This window comes from Elephas maximus, chromosome 15 (assembly GCF_024166365.1).
Source record: "Elephas maximus indicus isolate mEleMax1 chromosome 15, mEleMax1 primary haplotype, whole genome shotgun sequence".
Taxonomy (NCBI): Eukaryota; Metazoa; Chordata; class Mammalia; order Proboscidea; family Elephantidae; genus Elephas; species Elephas maximus.
The window spans coordinates 45,671,543-45,691,759 of NC_064833.1; the positions used below are offsets into that span (position 1 = coordinate 45,671,543).

The 20,217-nt window shown below is 41.8% G+C and overlaps 2 protein-coding genes across 3 annotated transcripts in view; one reads left to right on the plus strand and one right to left on the minus strand.

The window, feature by feature from the left end:
* Positions 1–9,253, minus strand: part of PTDSS1 (phosphatidylserine synthase 1) — a 74,031-nt gene extending 64,778 nt beyond the window's left edge. The window contains exon 1 of the mRNA XM_049853793.1: positions 8,881–9,253. Within this exon, the coding sequence (XP_049709750.1) occupies positions 8,881–9,059 (179 nt within the window). The 5' untranslated portion in view covers positions 9,060–9,253. The remainder of the gene's footprint in view (positions 1–8,880) is intronic.
* Positions 9,254–9,500: 247 nt separating this feature from the next.
* The window catches only part of MTERF3 (mitochondrial transcription termination factor 3), a 30,687-nt gene continuing 19,970 nt past the window's right edge, over positions 9,501–20,217 (plus strand). Inside the window, exons 1-2 of one of the 2 annotated variants that reach the window (XM_049853795.1) lie at positions 9,501–9,584; positions 12,763–13,099. In XM_049853795.1, coding sequence (XP_049709752.1) covers positions 12,778–13,099 — 322 coding nt within the window. In that variant the 5' untranslated portion in view covers positions 9,501–9,584; positions 12,763–12,777. The other variant, XM_049853794.1, reaches the window with a different exon arrangement.

The window sequence follows — 20,217 nt, forward strand, 5'->3', positions numbered from 1 at the left end:
CAGTTACATACAAATACAGGCAGAGTGGAAGGAAGTAGGTGCAAGACTTCGAGCCTGCTGGCTCCACTTCAGGACGGTTATCAGTATGATACAAACATATAAGCTTAGAGAAGCAGGTTGTCTTCCTTATCTGCTAAACCTACGGGGTTCTTCTGAAGCATGCTGAAGGGCATAGCCCTGACCACTAACAGAGAACGTACTTAATTTACAGCTTACAGCAAGACTGTAATTTAAGCTCCTAGAGGGCATAGGTCCCATCTTGTGCCCTGCCCACCACCACCCTCCTGGGCTCTGCATAGCCTTGACACACAGCAGGCATTCTAAATATAGCTGTTGCACGAATGAGTGAGATAATAGGCAAATGCATAGACACAAAAGTTTATTAGTGGTGGGAGGCGGATGGGGGAATAGGGAGTTATAGAGCAGAACCCCCACAGTGCTATATTCTTTGCCTGGCTTCCTCCCCTACAGTATTGTGTTGCAAAATCCTTTCCTTTGCTGGGCTCCCCTCTCCCCTGCCCCTCCCCTCCAGCTTTACATTTGAACCCCACTTAAAAAAAAAAAATTTTTTTTCTTTTTTCGTTTTTGCTTGGATGTTACACGCAAACCCCATTGCCTGCGCAGCATCATTAAGGCTGTTGCTGATGTAACTTGTATGAACTCTCTACTTGTAAATCCCTTTAAAAGTAACCTGCCTGCCCACCCTTAGCAAGCAATCTTGGCAGCAGTGGCACTGACTGACTCCATTTCTTTGTACAACAAAATGAAGGTGCCTCTTTGTTCTCTCACCTTGGTCTCTCGGTTTGTTGGCCAGTATGAGTCATGTCAAGTAAGAACCTGGGGTTTCCACCCACATTTCTGCATAATGAGCACTGAGTTTCTGTTTGGGGTGAGGAAAAACTTGTGGAAATGGATAGTGGTGATGGTAGCACCACATGGCAAATGTCATTAATGTCCCTGAAGTACACACTTAACATTGATTAAAATGGCAAATTTTTTGTTATATATATTTTACCACAATTAAAAAAAAAAAGAATAAGCAAGATGACATAGCTGAGTGGGCCAGGCAACTCAGGTACCTTGAAGGGGAATCACAGCTCAAACCAACAGGGTCCACCAACAGTGACTTTTCTGTCCCTATGGGGAGGGTTACACAGGAGCCTATTGAAGCCATCAGCAAATATCTAAAAGTCCAATAAAGTATTCAAACACTTTAACTCCTCCAGCAAATACCCAGAGAAGTAAGAGTGTCCTAAAAGCATGAAAAGTGTAAGGAAAGTCCTGAGTTTGGGGGAAAAAAAAAAGTTTGAACTCAAAAACTTTTAGACTCAGATTCTGTGTCAGTTTAGTATCTGACTCCAGGCAGTGGGCCTGAAGTCCTGAGGAAAGAATGCAATTCCATTCACTCTCACACAATCTTCAGAGCTTTCTCCCTGGGGCCAGGCAGGCAAGAGTGCTTAGCCATTATCATCACAGGATTCCCAGGCTGCTAAAGTGATTGTCCCCTCCCCCTTACATCCTCTCCTTTATTTACCTTTAACATGAGTCCTTGAAACAGAGACACATACCAAACAAAAAACCAAACCAGTTGCCATCGAATCAAATCCAATAGGGTCATATCTATGAGACTAGTTACTCCCAAGGATCCTCTCTTCCAGTGGAAAATTCCATCCCGGGTTACAAAGTGAAGTGTAGCTAACTAGCTTTGGTATTACCTTTGAATACTTGGTTCATTTCATTTATAGAATGTGGTGACCCTTGTCAAGTACTATAACTGATACCCACTAAAGAAGAAGGGCATTCTTTTTAATTTGGGTAAATAGATAAAGGATTTCTTATACTAAATTTATTCGGATTTACTAGATGTCTTGTGCAGAGAAATGGGGGCAGCGGTGGTTCAGTGCTACACTTCTCACCTTCCATGCAGGGGACTTGGGTTTGATTCCTGGCCTATGCACCTCATGGGCATCCACCACTTGTCTGGGGGATTGCGTTTTGCTATGATGCTGAACACGTTTCAGTGGAGCTTCCAGACTAAGATGGACTAAGAAGAGAGGCCTGGTGATCTACTTCTGAAAATCGGCCAGTGAAAACCCCATGGATCACAACTGTCCAATCCACAATTGATCACAGTGATGGCTCAGGACCAGGCAATGTTGTGTTGTGCACGGGTTCACCAAGAGTCAGGGGCAAGGAACAACAACATGCACAGGGAATACTGGATGATTAATATAAGTCCTACAGAAACAAGCATGACAATATGAGAGATACATAACAAAAAGTGTTTGGAGGTATATAAACATTCCTTCCTCTGTGCTTCCTGGAACAATCCAGGAAGGTGTCCTGGAAGCGGCCATCCAACATGGCCAGGAGTTCAAGGGGGGATGGGAGACAGGAGGACCCATGAGGTGCATTCCAGTCAAAGAGCAGCTGGCACAAGGCTGTAGCCTGGCACTGGGCACGGCCTGTGAGCTGTCTGGACCTGCTGTACGTGGAGCTAGAGAGCAGGCCAGGTCTATAATGAAAGACCTTAGAGTCCAGCCAGTGCTTTCCAACAGAGGACAGGAACCTAGACTGTAAGCAGAGGACCTGTGAGATCACAGTTTTGTCTTAGGAAGGTCATGGGGGGAGCAAGGCTGTGGGGAGAAGGGCAGTGGTGAGCTAAGGCCTAGAAATGGAAATGAGACAACAGCTCTGACAGCTAATAAGCTATTAAAGCTTTTATGATACCTGGAAAGGTTGCGCTAGATGGCCAACTCCAGGCTGGCCGAGACTCGGGCTGGATGGAACACGGACTGCTGCATTGCTGAGTGGAATTTCACGGGATGCCAGGGCCACGTGCTGAGGAAGTGATCCAGCCTGACTCTGTAGTTTCTGGATTAGTTGAGATTGATAAATTTCTAACTTCCCTACCAAAATCTGGGGATTGTGTTATTGTTGTTGTTGTTAGTTGCCACTGATTTGATTCCAACTCATGCTGACACCATGTGTGCAGAGTGGAACTGTCCCATAGGGTTTTCAGATTACCAGGCCTGTCTTCCAATGAGCCTCTGGGTGGGTTTGAAATGCCAACCATTTAGCTAGTAGTTGATTGCTTAACCATTTATACCACCCAGGTATTGTATCACAAGATAAATTAATGTTTCCTCTGGTGATAAACTTATATTTGAAATGCTAAATGCAACTATTTAAAACTAGATAAACATGCATTAAGACTGCTTACTAAAGAGGAGTGTCAGAGGCAGCGATTCCTAGGCATTTTTCTCTGAGGTCAAGAACGATCTCAACCAAATAACAAATACATGAGTCACCCAAGTACCTATTTACTACAGATAACTCCAAAGAAATATATGACACATTTTTGCTTTCAATAAGTTTACAATCTTATGAGAGATATTAAATCCTGACAAGAAAAGATAAAAAAAGATGCTTAGAGAAAATAAAAAATATGATTCAAGTAGTAAATGGGGAAGAGATATGTTAAAGATCAATGCAAACTGCCCCCCTCAGACGCAACCTTAACAAGGTTCTCCTTGTTCACCTTCTTCAGGGTTTGTTTAATCCCAGTTCCTGGTTGCTATACATGATCATTTATATAATATTCCTGGTGTCAGGGAACAAGGACAACCAGGGCCATCTGTTATTGGGACAGAAAGAACATGATGTACATAAAGACACCAGCCCAGAGACAACTGAATCAGCAGTATCAGGAGACTTTTTCTAATGGAAATTCATAAGGGAAGAAAAGAGTCCTAGTTGTACAACAGTTAAGTACTCAGTTCCTAGTGGAAAGGTTGCCCATTTGAACTTGCCAGCTGCTCCACAGGAGAAAGACCTGGCAATCTGCTTCTGTAAAGATTACAGCCTAGGAAACCCTATAGGGGCAGCTCTGTCACATGCGGTAGCCGTAAGTTGAAAACTGACTTGAAGGCGTCTAACAACAACAACAACAGAGGGGAAGAACAGGGAAGGCTGGCAGGTATCCAGGAGGGAAGCCACGCAGAAGGACAGACTATGGCTCAAGGATACGATAGAGAACTGGAGCTCCAAAGCCACTAAGGAAATTTAAGTCAAAACGATTATTAACAAATAAAGATATCAAAAGTCTGACCCTTCCCCTGCCCTGTCTCCTTAGTCTTTCATCAAGGAGAAACCTAGCATAGACAAGTTGAGCATATCTGCAACAAGGCAATCTACTCAAGGTAAACCAGTTGAGTCAACTGCAACTCATGCTGACCCTGTGATTTTCAGAGTAGAACTGTGCTCCACAGGGTTATGGCAGTGACCTTTTAGAAGCAGATGGCTAGGCCTTTCTCCTGTGGCACTTCTTGGGTGGGTTCGAACCTCCAGCCTTTCGGTTAGTAGCCAGGGACCTAAGTCATGATTTTTGTTGATCAAGTGCTAACAGAGGCTGACTTCGCTGTTTTATTGCCAGGTGTCTTTTGAGGAGAGGGTGGACTGCTGTCAATGTGATTTAGTAGATTCCGGTCTTTCCAAATCTAAAGCTTGAAATGTTTGAAACTAAGGCCATTCAATATTTCCAAGTTTACCAACTTCTGAAAACAGTAAATACAAAGGCATCTCAGTAATTATTATACTCTGAGCTTGAGACAAAGATTTTCCTTGCCCCACTCTGGCTGAACAAACTTAAAAGAACAAATTTATAAGTCAAAGCATCTAGCTTATAAAAACATTTATCCTAAAATGTGGCAAAGTAAGCTTTTTCAAATCCTAGTGAGAATGATTAGGTAGCATCCGTGACTTTTAATGAAGGTGATACGGACAGGAGATTTAAACATCATGGTTTAACAGTAAGTTGGCCTAACTGCTATTTAACAAAAGAACTACTTGACAAATCCAAACCTGTCTCAGACTTCTATATGAGGTATCTAATGCTTCTCAATCCTAAATTCTTGCTGGGTCTCTGCAGCATATGATTATTACCCAGGTTCTGTTTCTCACATACTGGTACAATGATACCCCAAAGTACTCTATCTCTAGTCCTCTTAGACTACCAGTCTTTGAAAAACAAACTTTAAGACATATTTTAAAAGTTTTACTGAAAGAATTGTACTGCACAAGAGACTGACCTGATTTGTAAACTTTCACTTAAAGCACAATAAAAATTATTAAAAAAAAAAAATTGTACCGCACAGCTAGTCAACCAAAATCCTGTTACAAAATAAGCATAAGGTATTGGAGACAATCATTACAAAGGGCAAAGAATGAATAATTTTCATTTATGAAGTTGTTAATTACAATTTTTACGGAGGCAGACAGTTATCCTAAGGGTCCTAAATCCCTAACAAAAACTGAGTAAGATATTAAAAAACCCATTGCTGTCGCGTCGATTCCGACTCACAGCGGCCCTGTAGTAAGTACTACTTGTATTAGCGTATTAATGGTGTCTACGATTTTATATACTAAGCCCGGGTAGCACAATGGTGAAGCGCTTGGCTGCTAACCAAAAGGTTGGCAGTTTGAGCCCACCAGCCCACTCTGCAGGAGAAAGACGTGGCAATCTACTCCTGCAAAGATTTACAGCCTTGGAAACCCTATGGGGCAGTTCTGCTCTGTCCTACGAGTCAGATTCAACTGACAGCAATGGGTTTGGTTTGACATGATTTTATATAAGGTAAGATCTACTATTAACTGGCTTTTCATTATGGTATTTCCGTCTTTTTGTGAAATTAGTGGAATAAATAAAATTGTTATCATTCTTAATAAAGGCCATAGTCTGAGGTTCAGATTATGCTTTTTCTATTATTTTTGATAAATTGTTATAATTCATATCCATTTCTTATACTTTCACCACTACAATTTAACAACCGCTTTGGGAGAATATGTTGTAAAAGAGGAAATTTCAGAAGAATGTGACTTTCTGTGTTAGAAAAGAGGAAGAGAGATCTATTCTGAAAGGGCTTTCATATCAAAGATAAAAAGTTGAAATAAACTTGCTCATTTTTGCTGCTCATTACTTAAAATAGTTACTTTCATAATTTCCAAAGACCCTCACTAATTTCATCACTGCCAATCCATACATAAGAAGTTAACCTGAGTTACTATGAAACAGGCATGTCTGTTATCTAATCAAAACAATGTCTATTTCTCCAATTCCTTTATCCTTTTTCTCCATTACAGAACATACTGCTTCCTCATTCAATGATAAGTATAATGAGTAGGCATTAGCATACCATGAAATTATGTAACAATAATAATCTCACATTCATTGAGCACTTACTATTCGCCATGCACTGAACTCAAAAATCCTATGAAGTTGTTTAGTTTTTTTTCATTTTACAGATAAGGAAACTAATGCTTAGCAAAATTAGATGGCCAAACAGCAATTAAGTGGTAAAATCAAATAATATGGCATATTTGAAAAAAAAAAAAAAAATTTGACGATAATCGTAATTAGGGATAAAACTGACTGATCTCCAAAGCTAGAAGTGCATTCGTGGTCAGATTCCACGGAAAGGTCTGGTCTTATCCCACTGCATATAACAGTACTAGGATCCCTCAGGCATTAATGGTAAGTAATCATCACACATGCTTGATACTGATAGCTAGATTCATACAAATAGATACCTACACAGTAAAAACCAAGAGTCAAATGGATTATGCAGGTAAAAAAGTGTGATACAGGAGGGTATTATCAGTTTTAAGAAGAAAATCTGAAAAATTCCAGCGATTCTCAAAGGGGGCACCAGTGACATATGCCTTTGTGTGTGTGTGTACTGGGGACAATTCATTCTTTGTTGTACAATGCTATTCATGCATCGTGATACATTAAGCAGCGTTATCCTCTACTCACTACCAGAAGTGTCCTCCCAATCCTTGTGGTCACCGAATATACCCCTTCACCATTTTCCACTGTCCCTGATTGAGAACGATTGATTGTTGGATAAAAACACTGGGAGAAAAGTAACCAACATTGTTTGACTGAGCATCATGTACCAGACAGAGTTACCATACCAGGTACTCTGCTACATGCATTCACCTAAATTCATTTAATCTTCATAAACCCGTGTGAGGTAAGTACTTATTTTATCACCATTTTACAAGTATGGATCCTAAGGCTCAGAGAAAGGTTAAGTAACTTACCCAAGGAAACACAGCCAGTTTTGACACCAATAGTCTGGGTCCAAAACTACACTCTTTGGGTTGGTCACCATGATGGTGTGGGCAGGAATACCCTTCTTTGCTTAAAGAGGCTCATTCAAAAAACATAAATTCTTGTAAAGAATCAGGGTGTGTGTGCTTGTTATGATCCAGGAATACAGTAGTTTTCTGGATTGGGAATGGATGGGGGACATACATTTAGCGATGTATATTAGAGCTACATGATGTGGGTGTCAGGAGGTGGGCTGACATGAGACAAGAAGAAATCAGTGGTGTCCGGCCACCATTACTCAATGTTTTGATCAGGGTCCCAAGAGATGGATCTTGATTAAAAGGAGGAAACCAGACTTACTGGACACAACTGGAGGAATCCCCGAAGCTACAGCCTGGAAACAACTTTTGAACCTTAAGCCCATGAAATGGTCCCATGAAGTCATCTTTAAACTAAAGAACAATTCAGCTCAATGATGTCTGTCTTGAGCATTATGCCCTATTGAATACCTATGCGAGACTGAAATGACAACAGTAACTGTAAAACACAGATAAGAACTATAAGTTAACAGTGGGGAAACAATACAGGTAGAGATAGTGAGAACCGCGACACAATGTGAAGAATTATAACCATTGTTAATGAACTATACATGTAAAAATTGTTGGATGGGTGCATGCTTTGTTGTGTATATTTTCACTGAAAATCAAAAGAGTTGGGCTGGGTAGATCTTATGAACAGATATACATTAGAAGTACTTTGAGTAGGTGTGTGCATGTTTTCAGGGGGACTAGAATGTTCTGTGAGGTTTATGAGTTTTATTTACATGTACACAGTATACAGCATTTACTGTGCGCCAGTCTCCGCTATAATCGCTTTACGATACCTCATTTCAGCATATATGTTAGGTGATGAAGAGGATAGGGTGTGTGCTGTGTGATGTTAGCGCTGGTGGGTTGTGTGGTACGGTGTGTTGTAGTAATGTCTGCAAGAAGTGATGGGTTATCAGTTGTGCTGGATGGGGAAAGCTCAGCGGTGTTGTGTCTAGAGCTGCAGTTTGTGCTGTGGTATATAGCTGGGTTATGTCTCAGGATGGGGAATGGTTATGCTACAAGGTAGCTGGGACTTGCTGTATGGGAAAGGATTGCGTGGTGCGCCTCACGTGTGTTTTTTGTGTGCATGGCCCGTCGTGCTGAATACCGGCGGAGTTCCACGGAAAGGGTCTGGGCTGTGCCCTGGGTGAGTGTGTGCTTTGTGGTGCTGTGGTCTGGAGGTGCTGTTGGCCGAGGTGTTTTATGCGTGCAGTACTGTGTGTGTGCTGAAAGTGATGCATACGAGATGATTCATGCGGTGCGCTGGGTAGGGACCGGGGACTGGAGGGGGCTGCAGAGGAGGGGGCTGTGTCGTGATGTGTGAGGGGAGCTATGCTGAGCGCGGTAGGAGAGGGGGGCTCGTGCTCGGCGGCCCGCGTATGTTAGTGATGTGGGCCGGAAGCGCTGTATAGGAGAGGGTGATGTTGAGAGGTGTGTGGGGGGAGGCTGTGCGAGGGGTTAGGGCGTACACTAGTCCAGACAAGCTGGACGGGAGGGGGCCGGGTGGTGGAGCTGCGTGGGCGGCGGGTCCGCTAGGGCTGCGATAGTGTGTTCGTGGAGCAGCCGGTTGGCTTCCTCACCCCAGAGCCACCTCGGGCCACCCTCTCTGCCACCGCTTCCCTCCCGTTTCTTCCCCTTGCCCTCGGGCGCGCCCCTCGCGCGGCTGGCTCGCCTCACCTGGTGAAGGCGAAGTACATGAGGCTGACGATGGTGAAGCTGAGCAGCGTGATGGTGTGCGGCCGGTAGAAGAAGTCGATGGTAATGTCCTCCACTTGCTGCTCATTGATCATCCGGAAATGCATCTTGTAGTTCACATCATCTTTGCTCAGGGTCCTGCTCCCCACGCAGGACGCCATGGCCCGCCTCCCCGTCCTGCGGCGGCGGTGGCGGCCCCGGCCCGGAGGCTGGGACCTTGGAGGTGGGGAGCCGCAGAGGACAAGCGGCCGGACGGCTGAGCCGGGTCTGGCGCCTAGCAAGGGCTGAGCGCAGAGGAAAGGACAGGCGCGGGAGGGCGGGGTCGCGGCGCCGCCGACGAGGCCTCGGCCGGGGTGTGCCACCGGCTGTCCCCAAACTGGCGTTCTGGAGGAAGCATCTCTGGGTACTCACGAAGTCTTCAAACTCCTAGTGAACGCGGTCTGAGGGAAGCAGCGAGAAGAGGAAGAAAGTCTGTGCCCCCGGCGGGCTCGGTGCCCCGCACGCCGCCCGAGCTCCCCCCGCGCAGCCTGGCAGATGGTCTCGCCCACTCCCGCCGCAGCCCACGTGTGCGCGGGAGCAGGGCGGCGCGCGGGCCCAGCAGCGGACCAGCCGGCGTGCGGCGCGTCTGGAGTGGGCTCGGGGCTGGCCTTCCGGATTGTCGCGACGCGGCGCAGGCCCGGCCCCAGGTAAAGCAGGAGCCGCGGGAACCGAGGGGCGAGCTCCGGGCTGAGGCCTGACCCTTCGGGCCTTAGACACGCCAGCGTCTAGTCTGCGCCCCTGGACCTCCCTCCAGGCCTCTGGGTCTTCGGGGCTCTATCGAGGATGACTGGTTTTGTTTTTTGTTTCGTGACTGATGTGGCAAAAAACGTAACCTTGCTTGTTTATTAGTGAGCTTTGCAGAGGACGCTGAAGGACGCCCAGCGTCTAAACTGCCTTCCTGAGCAAGTTCGGTTTTGGGAACTAACGTTGACTTGTTAAAATATGATCTGGAAAGGGCGTGACCCATTATTTGGGAAGCTCTTAATTACAAGCTTTTATTACCCCCCTTTTAATCGACTGGTTTTATTTATTAGCCTTTGTGTTTGTTAAGTACCCTCAAGTAGATTTTGACTCAGGGACCCTATATGACAGAGTAGCACTGTCCTCATAGGGTTTTTTGCCTGTAATCTTTATGGAAGCAGATTGCCAGGTCTTTCTTCCGTGGAGCTGCTGGGCGGGTTCCAACCTCCAACTTTTTGGTTAGCAGCCTCTACAGAAGTAGAAACCTTGAGCTTTTGAAAAAAACTATTTCAGTGCCTGTCAGCGAAGTACCTGCACTGGGCACACATGAGAACGAGTGTATTATACTTTAATGGACTTCAGAGTTCTTTAAAGGTTTTTCCTTTAATCTTCCTGTGAGAGAATCGTGTTACAAGACTTGTTTTTTATCACTATGCGGGCTTTTATATACATCTCAAATACCCTTGCTAGCTTTTGAATACTATACAGGCAAGTGAGTTAGTGGTAGTTGCTCCTGATCCATTTTCATTCAACAAACACTGGAGCAGTTAGAGGCTGTGGCATAGTGAGGAACAGGCGCTGGGAAGGTGGCTCCAGAGATGAGACCCAATCCTACCCTGCAGAATGAACAGTCAGTCAATTGTTAAGATGTATAAACAGCAATGAAATGATGATGTAAAGAAGATGGTGCACTTGGAAATAGAAATAGAAGGCTAGACATTAGTTGTATGCACGCTGTCTTAATGTATATGAATGGAATTCAACAGTTTACCTGCCTGATGTAGGAAGCGTATTAACTCGAATCTGGAAAGGCTTCAGGAGCTCTGGTTAGCTCAGCTGCCAACTGAAGGGTTGGGGGTTCAAACCCACTGGCTCCATGGAAGGAAGTTGTGGCATCCTGCTTCCATAAAGACTACAGCTTTGGAAACCCTACAGGGCAGTTCTACTGTGTCCTGTAGGGTCACTATGAATCAGAATCGACTGACAGCCATGGGTTTGGCATGAACTCAGAATTTCAGGAGTTTGTTTTAAAGTAGGTCAAAGTGCTTATTAGACAACATTGGAGTCAAAAAATGTTAGAGCTGACAGGGACCTTAAGGATCATCTTATCATACCTCTAATTAAAAAAAAAAAAATCAGAGTGGTTATTAAGCCCCATCATGGGCCAGGTTTTGTGTTAGACCATCACAAGTAACTTAGTTTTGTGAAGGTAGGATGACTGCGGTCTTCTGGTTTGCAGTTTGGCACCTTTATGACTTTGCTGTGCAGAGAATGAATGTAGCTTTGAGAGAAAACTTGCCAGTCAGATTTGAAGCCTCACTTCCTACCAAAATCTAACAAGAAATCACCTGTCCCACAGGTGAATACTTATTTCCTTTTTAAAATTATTTCAGAATGACAGATTTTTCACTCTTATAGATCTCTTTCAGCAAAACTCCTTAAACTACAAATCTCAAAAAGGATGCTAGTCCCTCAAATAATCGATCAGATTAGTTCAGAGCATAAACCAGGCTGAATTCCACTGGCTAAGAAAACAAAACAAAAAGTTGCACGCAAAAATTAATGAAACAATTCATTTGTATTTGGTTGCAATAGTGCTGATGCTTACTGAGCATTTTCCCTATGCTGGACTTCACACTATGTTGTATATGGATTATTTTATTTAATATAAAATATTTGCATCACATTTACTTTTCTAATTAAGTTGGGCTAAATATAAAATTCCTCCGTATTTATGGAGCTTGAAGTAGTGACAGACTTTCCTGAGAAACAGCTTTAAAAACAGCTCCTTTTTCTGTCAAAATATGCATATATTCATTACCAGTTGCTTATGTATTTCTGTCACTTCATTTAGCTTGCTAGTTTCGACCTTTTCTTTTTGAAGGTTTTTATTTTTTCCCATAGTAATTCCAACATATATTTTGGGGGGACACAACTCAGTCCTCTGTGTGTGTGTGTATGTACACATATGTATGTGTATATTTATATATGTATGTGTGTATATATAAACCGTTGATGTTGAGTAGCTTCTGACTCATAGCCACCTTATAGGACAGAGTAGAACTGCCCCATAGGGTTTCCGAGGAGTAGCTGGTGGATTCAAACTGCCGACCTTTTGGTTAACAGCCTTAGCTCTCAAACACTGCGCCACTAGGGCTCCGATTTTTTCCTACAGTGAAACAGAATGTGACAAAACTAGCTTTGTTCAATTCCATTTTAAGGGACAGCTTTATTTATGAAATAATCAACAGTGTTCAGCTCTGAGAGTGAAGCAAGAAACAGCCTTCGCTGTTCAGTATAGCAATGATAATATTTTGATGATTCATTTAACACAGAGTGGATTTCTTTCCACTTTTATTTTGTGACTAATTTATAGTACATCAAATGCATTTGAATAATGTTATTTTGATCAACAACTGCTTCTTAAACATTCCTCAAACCAAATTTCAAGAACACAAAATCATCTTATCCATTGCCGTTGAGTCGGTTCGGACTCATAGCGACCCTGGGTTCTTTAAATGATTAAGAGGGATGATGCGGTTCAGCCATAATATAAGCATTTACGGATTTTTGTTTTAAATGTTTTTTCTTACACTGGTGATTCTGTTTTTGTTTTCAAATTGTAAAGCATATCTTTACTTTTCCTGTTCAGAAGTCCCTGTCTTTTGGTTTATAAGTGAGGCTGCCGTGTTTTGGGCTTTTTCTGTAAGAAATACCTGACTACTTTAGTTGTCTAAACTTATTCAACACCTTTCATTTAGAAAATAATAATTACCTGTTTCTCTTTTTGTTATTTGAATACTGTTTTAAACATTTAAGTAAATTAAATTTTCTTCTTTTCACGGTTATATTTTTCCATTGTAGGCAACTTTAAGAAAAATGGCTCTGTCAGCCCAGCAGGTACCCAGATGGTTCAATGCAATTAAGTTGAGCAGCTTCGTTAATGCTACACAGGTCAGAAAACGTTTTCTGAGATCAAGAAAAACATTGCTGTATGGCTTTTCTGCTCCACCGATGTCCTCTGACAATTGCTTGCTTCAGTGGGGAATTAAGACTTATAGGACTTCCTCCTTATGGAATAGTTCCCAGTCCACCAACTCAAGTAGGCAAGAGAATAATTCTCTCCAAAGCACTCTCCTTCCTTCCGTGAATGAACAGCCACAGAAGATACCCAACGCTGATTCTGAGTTGTCTCTAGAAGGTAATTCTGAACTCTGAGAAAAGTCTTCTCCCTGCTCCCCTTTGAACAAAGCTGCCTGTCTGTCTACATCTTGCTAGAGAAAAAACAATGCCAATTCCATTCATTTACTTGTATTATATTTTTATTTTACTAATTAAGAAAAACATTCATGGGCTACTATGTATATAACATTTGGTTTCTAAATACTTTATTATTTAGATTCTTTGTTAAAATTTTTTTTTTTCTGGTGGCAGTTAGGCTTATTAGGGTATAATTTACATCAAGTAAAATTCAACCTTTTGCTATGTTTTCATCTAGAAGTTTTATAGTTTTAGGTTTTACATTTAGGTCTATACTCCTTTTTGGTTTAATTACATATATGATAGAAGATATGGGTCAAGGTTTTTTTTTGTTTTTTTTTTTTCTCCCCGTTGGCATATGGGGAAACCCCGGTGGCATAGTAGTTAAGAGCTATGGCTGCTAACCAAAAGGTCAGCAGTTTGAATATACCAGGCGCTCTTTGGAAACCCTATGGGGCAGTTCTGCTCTTTCCTGTAGAGTCACTATGAGTTGGACTGGACTTGATGGCAACAGGTTTGATTTTTTTGGTTTTTTGGCATATGGATGTTAAGTTATTCCAGCACCATTAGATCTTAAAACTGTGGATTCATTAAATAAGTGTGTGTGTAGGTGTGGAGCTATGTTGGGAATAAATGTGTGCTTTTGCAATTCCTTTTAATTCAATTCTGTATACTACTGTGGGTAGAATCCTAGATGATAGGAGTGTTTGTTTAATGATTAGTTTAAAATTGTAAATTAGACATACAGGTTATCAGAAAAAGTTTAGCAGCAATGATCTTAAAATTGTTGGAATGTTTAAGGCTTCATGAATTCATTGAACGCTTATCTAACAGAAGCAAACCAAATTTTCATCAGCTAATTTGCCTATATTCACTTCCACAGTTAACTTGGCCTTAGAAAACACAAAGGGCAGATTCTTTATGTCCTAACCAAGAGTTTTCGATTTACTGAGTGTTACTATTTAGATTGAGGGGAATGTTTTTCCCTTTGAGGCCTCTAGAGAAACCTAGCAAAGGACTCTAAGCATGCCTATAACATGGTTATAAAATAACATGGTCACTTTTAGGCCTTTTCACTTTCCACACTCCCACTGGTTTTCTACCAGACAATGAGTTATAGGAAGTGAATTGGTAGTTCTGTCTTTGGAGAATCTTTTCTTCTCATTGGTTGAACCTGATGGTGTTAAAAACTGAGCAAAGGGGTACCTTTTAATTCAACAAAGTACTAGTCAGGGTTTGGAGATTTATAAGATAAACCAGGTTTTTGATAAACCCGAGGTGCCTTGGAAGAAAGACCTGGTAATCTGCTTTTGAGAAATCAGCCATTGAAAACCCTGTGGAGCACAGTTTACTCTGACACGTGTGCTATCAGCGTGAGTGGAGATCGACTCCACAGCAATTGGTTTGGTTTTAAAGTAAAGACTAGTAGGAGGGGGCAGGGCACAGACAAAAACATCGGTACACAGTATCTTAAAAAAGATAGTCTTTTGCCATTGAGTTGATTTTGACTCATAGCGACCTTATAGGACGAAGTAGAACTACCCTATAGGGATTCCAAGGAGCAGCTGGTAGACTCGAACTGCCGACTTTTTGGTTAGCAGCCAAGCTCCTTAACCAGTGCGCTACCAGGGCTCCAAGAAATACTCAGGGGCCCCAGCAAGATATGAACTTGCAATCCCTGGTTTACAAGACCAGCACTCTAACCCCTGAACTATAGACCCTTGTACACAGTATCTTAGAGAGGAGTATTTCACCACAGAGGAGATAATATTAGGTTTAGCAGAAAAGAAAAAAAAAAAGGAAGGGGAGGCAGATAGGGGAGACTGGTTATAAAAAATGAGGAAGGTTAGTGATTGGAAGCAAAAATGGAATGAAAGAGCACAGTCCTGATTCCTTAGCTTAAGCTAGGTTACAGTTCCCAGTGTCTTCCATATTGTGTTTGATTAAAAACAAAGATTAAGAAAAAAAAAATGATGGTAGAATCAAGACTGTATTACAGAGGGGACCAGGATCATGTCCTTAGGAAAGGACTACAGGTGGTAGAAACAGAGTCATAGAAGCTCTCTTAAAGACATGTTTGAGAATAACTTGGAGGCAAGGGGAGAAGGGGGAATGATTCAAAATGATCCAAAACATTTTGGTATATAATGACTTTGATTTACACATTTCAGACTAGTAGTAATATGTTCTTCTTTTGACCAAGTTAACAAGGTAAGGTAGACTCAATATCTCTCAGTATACTTGAAGATCAGTTGATCTTTAACATTCTTCCATGCTGATTAAAATTGAAGAGAAGGAGATTTCGAAAGTACTGTGGAGCCCTGGTGACGCAATGGTTAAGAGCTACACTGAGCTACAGCTGCTAACCGTAAAGGTGGGCAGTTCGAATCCACCAGCTGCTCTTTGGAAACCCTATGGGGCAGTTCTGCTCTGTCCTATAAGGTCACTATGAGTTGGAATCAATGCAATGACAATGGGTTTCTTTTTTTTTGTTTTTTTTGGTGTAAAGATAAATAATCAACACAGTGTGGTACTTGTGTAAGGATAGACACATAGACCAATAGAATAGAATTAAGAATCCAAAAATAAATCCATACATTTATGACCAATTGATTTTTTGAAAAAGGTACCAACTCCATGCAATGATGAAAAAATGGTCTGATCAACAAATGGTGTTGGGACAACTGTATAGCCATATGAGAAAGAATGAAGTTAGACCCTTACCTCACACCATGTGTGAAAATTAGCTCAAAATATGTCAATGACCAAAATATAAGAATTAAAACCATAAAACTCTTAGAAGAAAACATAGGGGTAAAGTTTTAGGACCTTCTTTTTGACAATGGTTTTTTAGATACGATACCAAAATTGCATCCAAAAAAGATATTTGGATTTGATCAAAATGAAAAACTCTGCACAGCAAAGGACTTTATCAAGAAAGTAAAGAGACAGCCTACAGAATGGGAGAAAAGTATGGGGTAATCATATATTTGATAAGGATTTAATATCTAGAATGTATAAAAAACTCTTGCAACATAAAAACAGAAAAGAAACAACAAAATCAAAAAATGGGCAAAGGACTTTATAGACATTTCTACAAAGGAGATATACAAATGACAGTAAGTACCTGAAAAAGTTGTCAAAGTCAGGGAAATGCAAATCAAAACCACAGTGAGATACCACTTCACAACCACTTGTCCTTAGGTGCCGTGGAGTCAGTTCCAACTCATAGTGACCCTATGTATGACCCAAGGAGACACTGCCCGGTTCTGTACCATCCTCACAGTTGTTGCTATATTTGAGCCCATTGTTGCAGCCACTGTATCGATCCATCTTGTTGAGGGCCCCTTTTTTGCTGACCCTCTCCCTTACCAAGACTGATGTCCTTTTCCAGGGACTCGTCCCTCCTGATGATACATCTGAAGTACGCAGGATGAAGTCTCGCCGTCCTTGCTTCCAAGGGGCACAGTGGCTGTACTTTTTCCAAGACAGACTTGTTCATTCTTCTGGCAGTCCGTGGTATATTCAATATTCTTCGCCAGCACCACATTTCAAAGGCATCAAATCTCTGTTCTTCCTTATTCATTGTCCAACTTTCGCATATATGTGAGGCAATTGAAAATACCATGGTTTGGGTCGGGCACACCTTACTCCTCAAAGTAACATCTTTGTTTTCTTTGTGTTGAGATGTAATCTATACTGAAGTCTGTGATCTTTGATCTTCATCAGTAAGTACTTCAAATCCTCTTCACTTTCGGCACATAGGACTGTGTCATCTGTATGTCGCAGTTTGTTAATGAGTCTTATTCTGATCCTGATGCCATGTACAGCTTCTTGAATTATTTGATCAGCATACAGATTGAATAAGTATGGTGAAAGAATACAACCCTGACACATGTCTTCTCCTTATTTTAAACCTTATTTTGTATCCCCTTTTTCTGTCCAAATGACTGCCTCTTGGTCTATGTACAGGTTCCACATGAGCACAATTAAGTGTTGTGGAATTCCCATTCTTCGCAATGTTATTGATAATTTGTTATGATCCACACAGTTGATTGCTTTTGCATACTCAATAAAACACAGGTAAACATCTTTCTGGTGTTCTCTACCTTCAGGCAAGATCCATCTGACATCAGCAATGATACCCCTCGTTCCCCATCCTCTTCTGAATTCAGCTTGACTTTCTAGCAATTCCGTGTCGCTGTACTGCTGCAACCATTTTTGAATTACCTTGTGTATGATATTAATGATACTATTCGATAATTTTCACATTCTTCGGGTTACCGTTCTTTGGAATGGCTACAAATATGGATCTCTTCCAATCGATTGCCCAGGTAGCTGCCTTCCAGATTTCTTGCCACAGACGAGTGAGCACGTCCAGCGTTGCATTTGTTTGTTGAAATATTTCTGTTGGTATTCCTTCAATTCCTGGAAGCTTGTTTTTGTTTTTTTAATTTTTATTGTGCTTTAAGTGAAAGTTTACAAATCAAGTTGGACTCATACAAAAATTTATAAACACCTTGCTATATACTCCTAATTGCTCTCCACCTAATGAGACCACACTCCTTCCCTCTACTCTCTCTTTTCGTGTCCATTCGGCCAGCTTCTGACCCCCTCTGCCCTCTCATCTCCCCTTCAGACAGGAGATGCCAACATAGTCTCATGTGTCTACTTGATCCAAGAAGCTCATTCTTTACCAGTATCATTGTCTATCCTATAGTCCAGTCCAATCCCTGTCTGAAGAGTTGGCTTTGGGAATGGTTTCTGTCTTGGACTAACAGAAGGTCTGGGGACCATGACTTCCAGGTTCCTTCTAGTCTCAGTCAGACCACTAAGTCTGGTCTTTTTATGAGAACTTGAGGTCTGTATCCCACTGCTCTCCTGCTCCCTTAGGGGTTCTCTGTTGTGTTCCCTGTCAGGGCAGTCATCGGTTGTAGCCAGGCAGCATCTAGTTCTTCTGGTCTCAGGCTGATGTAGTCTCTGCTTTATGTGGCCCCTTCTGTCTCTTGGGCTCATAATTACCTTGTGTCTTTGGTGTTCTTCATTCTCCTTTGGTCCAGGTGGGTTGAGACCAATTGACGCATCTTAGATGGCTGCTTGCTAGCATTTAAGACCCCAGACACCACTCTCCAAAGTGGGATGCAGAATGTTTTCTTAATAGATCATATTATGCCAATTGACTTAGAAGTCCCCTAAAACCATGGTCCCCAAACCCCTGCCCTGTTATGCTGTAGAGCCTTGTTTTTTGCCAATACCTTCAATGCAGCTTGGACTTCTTCCTTCTGCACCGTTGGTTCTTGATCTTATGCTGCCTCCTGAAATGGTTGAACATCAACCAACTTTTTTTGGTATAGTGACTCTGAATTCTTTCCCTCTTCTTTGGATGTTTCCTGCGTTGTTCAGTATTTTTCCCTAGATTCTTTGAAAATTGCAACTCAAGGCTTAAATTTTTTCTTCAGTTCTTTCAGCTTGAGAAGTGCCGAGTGTGTTCTTCCCTTTTGGTTTTCTGACTCCAGGTCTTTGCATATTTCATTGTAATACTTTACTTTGTCTTCTCAAGCTGCCACTTGGAATCTTCTGTTTAGCGCTTTTACTTCATCATTTCCTCCATTCACTTTAGCTACTCTACATTCAAGAGCAAGTCTCAGATTCTGTTCTGACATCCATTTTGGTCTTTTCTTTCTTTCCTGTCTTTTTAATGACCTTTTGCTGTCTTCATTTTTATGATGTCCTTGTTGTCATCCCGTAACTCATCTAGTCTTCAGTCATTAGTGTTCAGTGTGTCAAGTCTATTCTTGAGATGGTCTCCAAATTCAGGTGGAATAAACTCAAGGTCGTATTTTGGCTCTGGTGAACTTATTTTAATTTTCTTCAGCTTCACCTTGAATTTGAATTCAATCAGCTGATGGTCTGTTCAGCAGTTGGCCCCTGGCTTTGTTCTGACTGATGATATTGAGGTTTTCCATCGTCTCTTTCCACAGATAGAGTCGATTTGGTTCCTGTGTTTTCCATCTGGTGAGGTCCATGTGTATAGTCACTGTTTATGTTGTTGAAAAAAAAAAGTATTTGCAGTGAAGAAGTTGTTGGTCTTGCAAAATTCTGTCGTGGGATCTCCAGCAGCATTTCTGTCACCAAGGCCATATTTTCCAAGTACAGATCCTTCTTTGTTTCCAAGTTTCACATTCAAATCACCAGTAATTATCAATGTATCTTGATTACATGTTTGATCAATTTCGGACTGCTGAAGTTGATAAAAATCTTCAATTTCCTCATCTTTGGCATTAGTGGTTGGTGTGTAAATTTGAATTATAGTTGTATTAACTGGTCTTCCTTGTAGGCACATGCATATCATCCTATCACCAACAGCATTGTACTTCAAGATAGATATTGAAATTTTTTTTTGACAATGAATGTGATGCCATTCCTCTTCAATTTGTCATTCCCAGCATAGTAGATCACATGATTGTTTGGTTCAAAATGACCGATACCTATCCATTTCAGCACACTGATGATCACTATGCATCTGTCAGTTTGTGGTGCTGTGGTGGCTTGCGTGTTGCTGTGATGCTGGAACCTATGCCACCAGTATTTGAAATACCAGCAGGGTCACCCATGGTGGACAGGTTTCAGCGGAGCTTCCAGACTGGGAAGAAGGACCTGGCTGGTGGTCTACTTCTGAAAAAAATTGGCCAGTGAAAACCAGAATAGCAGTGGAACATTGTCACAACCACTAGGATGGCTGTTATCAGAAAAACGGTAACTAACAGTGTTGGCAAGGATGTGGGGATGCTGGATTGTAGTGTATATAAAATGGACAGCTGCTGTGGAAACATTTGGTGATTTCTCAAAAAGTCAAATAGAGAATTACCATATGATCCAGCAATTCCACTCCTAGATACATACCGAAAAGACTTGAAAACAGGGACTCAAGCAGATAACTTGTACACCAGTGTTCATTACAGCATTACTTACAATAGCTAAATGGTGAAAATAACCCAGTGTCAAATGTAGTTTGTCCCTACAATGGACTATTACTCAACCACAAAAAGGAATGAAATA